Source organism: Cebus imitator, unplaced genomic scaffold (assembly GCF_001604975.1).
Source record: "Cebus imitator isolate Cc_AM_T3 unplaced genomic scaffold, Cebus_imitator-1.0 Scaffold681, whole genome shotgun sequence".
NCBI lineage: Eukaryota > Metazoa > Chordata > Mammalia > Primates > Cebidae > Cebus > Cebus imitator.
In genome coordinates, this window is record NW_016107996.1 from 351,907 (window position 1) to 357,674 (window position 5,768).

Consider the following 5,768-nt stretch of genomic DNA (forward strand, 5'->3'; position numbering starts at 1 on the left):
AAAAAAAAAAAAAAAGAAGAGAAATGAAATTTTGCATTAAGATTAGTGAAGACTGAGCCAAGCTCCACTAAAGGAAGAGAAGTAACTTTCAGTAACAGAGTTATACAACTGAAGAACAGGAATCTGCTATTGTGCCTGTGAGGTACACTTAGTTTCAGGCAACTATCAGGTAATTCACAGTGTCTTTGAGAATAAAGATACTCATAAGACAAAAAGTCTGAAGGTAGGCTATTTCATGTTTGGTGCAATAGCTTAACCATGATATCAAAGATCTAGCCCTTGCCCTCTCTCTAGTCCCCCTCTCTCACCTCCACCCTACTTTCTTAGCTCACTCTTTTTTCCCATTTCTCACTCCCGTTTCCTTCCCTCACAATATTGGACTTACTGCAATGTAGCTCTTAGAGTTTACATATCAACAGTAGAAAGAGTCATTGTGATCAAGGAATGTCACTGAAGTTATGGATATCAGGGAACTTTAAGAGGGATGTGTTGAATACATTCAGACATTGAAGTACCAGCATGATGCTCAAAGGAGATGCTCACTGGGGCATTTTGGATTTTGGATCTTTGATTTGGGATGCTCAACTGGATGATAAATGTGTTAAGTAAATAAATGTATATAGTATAAATTATATTAAAATATACCCTTCATGCTTGCTAAATGTCTTTGAAAACTTGACTAGTTTACCAACAGAACACTAATAAATTAAATGCACATATCTAAAAATTAAAAAGTTTGTGTAAAATAATACTTTTCATCTTTGTAACTTTAGCTTACTTCCTTGTAAGCCTCAAAAGTCATTCCAAGTGCAATGAGTTTAGTTTCATTTGTTTTTCCCCAGGGTAGTATGTCCATCAGATGAATGTAGAACTAGTAAGCGCTAAGTCCTTTTACATTCAGAAATTCTCTGAGAGGTGTGAGGAGACCTGATAAATAACCTTTTTTTCTTGTTCAAGTTCGGAACCAGTTGACTGGGATGCAGGAGTAAAATAAATGGTTCTGGAAACCTTAGTTTCTTAGTGACAGAAGTTAGACTGGCTAAAAACAGCTCAAAGGCAGCGCTAAATAGGCTTGTACTGGCAGAGGAGTAGTGTAGCAGATGTCCCTCTGCTTAGGTCTTCTCAGTGCAGCTTGGGGCAACAAGGGGCATGGAATGTCTGCATCTTGCTCCTAAAGAGAACAGAGGGAGGGGTGTACCAAGGATGCCCAGTTCTTTATCCCAGGTTCAACAGTTAGTTCTATCATGAAGAGTGAGTGAGAGGTGGAGAGAGGCTAGAAATGTTCAGTGTAGCCAGAGTCCTTCCCATGGAAACGAGAAATAAGTAAGTACCCCCACACACACCCTAAGCCCCAAAAGATGAAAGCTTCAGCAGATGTATCATGTGTGAGAGAATATGACTGGGGACTTTTATAGCATATTCTTTTTTTCTTTCTCAGAGGGTGTGCACTCCAGATTCCTTGTAGTACTCCTATCCCTACTGAAAGGACAGTTGCACATTTGAACACTGTGAAGGGCCATCACCCAGGTGACTTGTGGGCCCGGATGCACATCTCATCCTTGGAATATGCTGAAGGAGACATTACTCGAAAAGGGAGAAAAAAAGACAAAGCTCGAGTGAGTGAACTGCTCCAAGGCCTTGCATTCTCTGGTGACTCAGATGTGGAAAAAGATAATGAGCCTGAGACCCAGCCTGCTCAAAAGAAGTTAAAGGTGTCATGTTTCCCAGAAAACAGTTGGACCAAAAGAGACATTAAACCCAACTTTCCAAGCTGGTCAGCACTGGATTCTGGACTTTTGAATCTCAAGAGTGAAAAGTTGAACCCAGTAGAACTTTTTGAATTATTTTTTGATGATGAAACATTCAACTTAATTGTCAAGGAAACCAATAATTATGCTTCTCAGAAAAATGTCAGCTTGGAAGTCACAGTTCAGGAAATGAGGTGTGTGTTTGGTGTCCTGCTTTTGAGTGGATTTATGAGGCGTCCTAGAAGGGGAATGTATTGGGAAATCTCTGACACCGATCAGAACCTGGTTAGAGATGCAATCAGAAGGGACAGATTTGAATTGATTTTCTCAAACCTGCACTTTGCAGATAATGGCCACCTAGATCAAAAAGATAAGTTTACAAAGTTGAGGCCTCTCATAAAACAAATGAATAAAAATTTCCTCTTGTATGCTCCCCTAGAAGAATACTATTGCTTTGATAAGTCAATGTGTCAATGCTTTGATAGTGACCAATTCCTGAATGGAAAGCCTATTAGAATTGGCTATAAAATTTGGTGTGGTACAACTGCACAGGGTTATCTGGTTTGGTTTGAGCCCTATCAAGAAGAATCAACTATGAAGGTGGATGAGGATCCTGACCTTGGGTTAGGTGGAAATCTAGTGATGAACTTCGCTGATGTTCTTTTAGAGAGAGGTCAGTATCCCTATCACCTGTGTTTTGATAGCTTCTTTACAAGTGTGAAATTGTTGTCAGCCTTGAAAAAGAAGGGGGTGAGAGCAACTGGAACAATTCTTGAGAACAGGACTGAAAAATGTCCCCTTATGAATGTAGAACATATGAAAAAAATGAAGAAAGGGTATTTCGATTTCCAGGTAGAAGAAAACAATGAGATAATTTTGTGTCGTTGGTATGGGGATGACATTATCAGTCTGTGCTCCAATGCTGTGGGCATAGAACCAGTCAATGAGATAAGTTGTGATGCTGATGATGAAGAAATCCCTCAGATAAGTCAGCCCTCCATAGTAAAAGTGTATGATGAAAGCAAGGAAGGTGTAGCTAAAATGGATCAAATTATTTCGAAATACAGGGTGAGGATAAGAAGCAAGAAATGGTACTCAGTTTTGGTGAGCTACATGATTGATGTAGCCATGAACAATGCATGGCACCTGCACAGAGCCTGTAACCCAGGTGCTTCTCTAGACCCATTGGACTTTTGGAGATTTGTTGCACATTTCTACTTGGAACACAATGCTGATCTGTCAGATTAGAGCACGTAAAATGGATACAGTGCAGACATTAATAAGACATAGAAAAATAGTAACTGTACATGCTGTTGTACCCTTCCAGAGCAAATCTGATATATGTAATGAAGTTATTATGTAATTAATACTTTTAAAAATCAGATATTTATATAGAGTTTCAAAGACTATATTGTACCAAATAATGTTAAAAATTATCTGTGAAAATGTTGAACTGTAGTACTTTTCTCTATGTCATATTTTGTATCAGACACAGGAAATAATTTACTTGTTCAGTTGACTATTTTGTGCATTTAAAGAATGAAATCCTACCTCTTAAAACATTCTCTGGAGAATGCCATTTTAAAAATGCAAGCAATGTCATAGTAACTGTAGAATGGTCCTGACTCCATAGTTCCAACTAGAGACACAGCCTATGAAGTGAGAATGATCTAAACAAAACATAGGTGGTAAGAGACTAAAAACCTTAGCATTGGTGTAAAACTGGATCGGATTGTGTGTAGGTGAGAAGGGTCAGGCATGGATATTGAAGGAGAGTGCTATAAAGGAAAAACCAGAGGTAAAGCAGTGCCTTTGAATATTGAAATGATAGGTGTAGCCTATGATGACTGTGTGAATTGGCAGCAGAAGCAGAAGAGTAAAGAAAACAGAGGAAACATGAAGCAAATCAGAAACAAGTCACCATGAGAGTGAAGGAAAAGAGTAAAGCAACATAAAGCCCATGTTGAAATCACCTGAGGAGATGTCTGGGTTTAAGGTCATCAGTGAACTGATGGAACTGAATCAGTGAACTCAAGGAGAAATACCTGGAAAAGTGAACGCTATGGACTGTGATTCCTTAGTGTTGAACTCTACTATTGGTGGATTAGTCTGTTGGGTAGAGAAGACAGGTACCAGCTCATTTCTGTGGGTTATAGCCACAACAGCTCGCTCGCTATTTATTTATTTATTTATTTATTTTCCACTCCTTTCCTTTCTTTGATATCCTTAAATTTACAGTCCCTTTCTTGGCTGGAAGTCATGTGGTCAGGTTTGAATTCTTTGAAGGCCTGTTTATTATGTGGATGACTGGTGAAAGTGTAAGCTGTCCGTAATGTAGTCACAGATTCACATATTCCATATAAGATGTTCAAAGAAGATAAGTTCATTAGTTCCTGTAATTGATCTTATATTCTTTGTGAAATACATCACCAGGATGTGTTGGCTTTTACTTTTAAATGACGGAGTGTCTGGTGTCTGCCCACAAAATGATATTAATAGAATGCACGTTTTAGTTAAATGATAAGTGAGTGATGCAGATAGTAATTGCTGATATAGGCAGGAAATAATTACATAATAACTTCTTATTTCACTTTCATGTCTGCCCTGATGTTTAGAGCCGGCCCCACTTAGCAGTTATCAAAGGCTGCACTTAATATGTCCCATTTTCTAAATCTGCTCTTCTCTCCTCCAGGGTTTCATAATTGCGCAAATAATATCACTGACCACCCAGGTATCAAAGAAGACACCTAAATGACCCTCGCCTACCACCCACCTCTAATATCTCTTGAATCTATTCACACCGTTCCACCTCTTTGTCATCATTCAGACCACAGTTCTGTGATGTTGCCTGACTGCCCACCAGAGCCTTCCTTGACCCTCCCCCTCCCCAAGCCAGTCTCCAAACAATAACTGAAAGTTCTGAAGAGCAACTCTGAGTATCAGCTATGCAGAAGGTAGAGACAGTATGTTATGAAAAAGCCTAAATAGTGGACTGTATGTGGTCTTGGCCTCAGAAAGTCTTTGGATTGCAGCCATGTAACCTTGGGCAGATTAACTCTCTGAGCCTAACCCACACTCCCCGTGGCGTTGAATATACCACTCTACAGTTGAGAAGTAAATGTGGAGCCCAAGGGAAGTGACATCCTAACACTGGAGCAGAATTGGCCCATGCTGTACAAACCAGCACCTGACCAGGAAGTGAGGTAAGCTGAAAGGAACCTGGTTCCCTGAAGACTGTGGAATAGTCTTGAAAATTGCCTACCGCTGAGATTTGCATGTGAGGGCAATAACTTCTATCTTGGTGAATTCATTGTTACTGGGGGTGGGGGTATCGTTATTCCTAGCTGAACATAATTTTGATTAATAATCACTGATCCATATCAGGTCTCCTAGGTTAGATGAAGTTGGATACAGGAGAAAAACTTTGGATGACTCTTAATTTACACCTACATACAAATTGAACAAAAACTTGTAGCATTTGCTCCATGTGACTGTTCTAAGAGTTTTATAAATATTAAGCTATTAATATGTATTAAAGTATTAATAAATGAGAATATTATTAAACTTAATACATGATATTCTCATGTATTGATACTAACAATATTAATACATCAGTGTATTAATTAATATTCAAGATTAATATTCTCATGTATTAATAAATATTAATATTAATAATTCTTATGTATTGATAATACATGAGAAAATAGGTTAAATAGCATTTTTAAAGTCAGATAGCTAGTAAATGGTGTAATCCTTGCAGCCAATATTGAACCAATTTGTTTTATGGTTTTTCCTTTGAGTTTTTATTCTTTTTGTACTTCTCTCTATAAAACCCAAAAAAGGTCACACTGCAGGAGAGGTCAACACCTTTGTCATTGTGAAGGGCTTAGGAAAAGACATTACAGGGCCGGGCGCGGTGGCTCAAGCCTGTAATCCCAGCACTTTGGGAGGCCGAGGCGGGTGGATCACGAGGTCAAGAGATCAAGACCATCCTGGTCAACATGGTGAAACCCCGTCTCT

General features: G+C 38.9%; 1 protein-coding gene across 7 annotated transcripts in view; it reads left to right on the forward strand.

Moving 5' to 3' along the window:
* PGBD1 (piggyBac transposable element derived 1) overlaps window positions 1-3,308 on the forward strand; it is a 27,164-nt gene extending 23,856 nt beyond the window's left edge. For all 7 annotated transcript variants that reach the window (XM_017518463.2, XM_037734879.1, XM_017518464.2 and 4 more), the window contains one exon: window positions 1,439-3,308. In XM_017518463.2, coding sequence (XP_017373952.1) covers window positions 1,439-2,996 — 1,558 coding nt within the window. In that variant the 3' untranslated portion in view covers window positions 2,997-3,308. The remainder of the gene's footprint in view (window positions 1-1,438) is intronic.
* The last annotated feature ends 2,460 nt before the right edge of the window (window positions 3,309-5,768 follow it).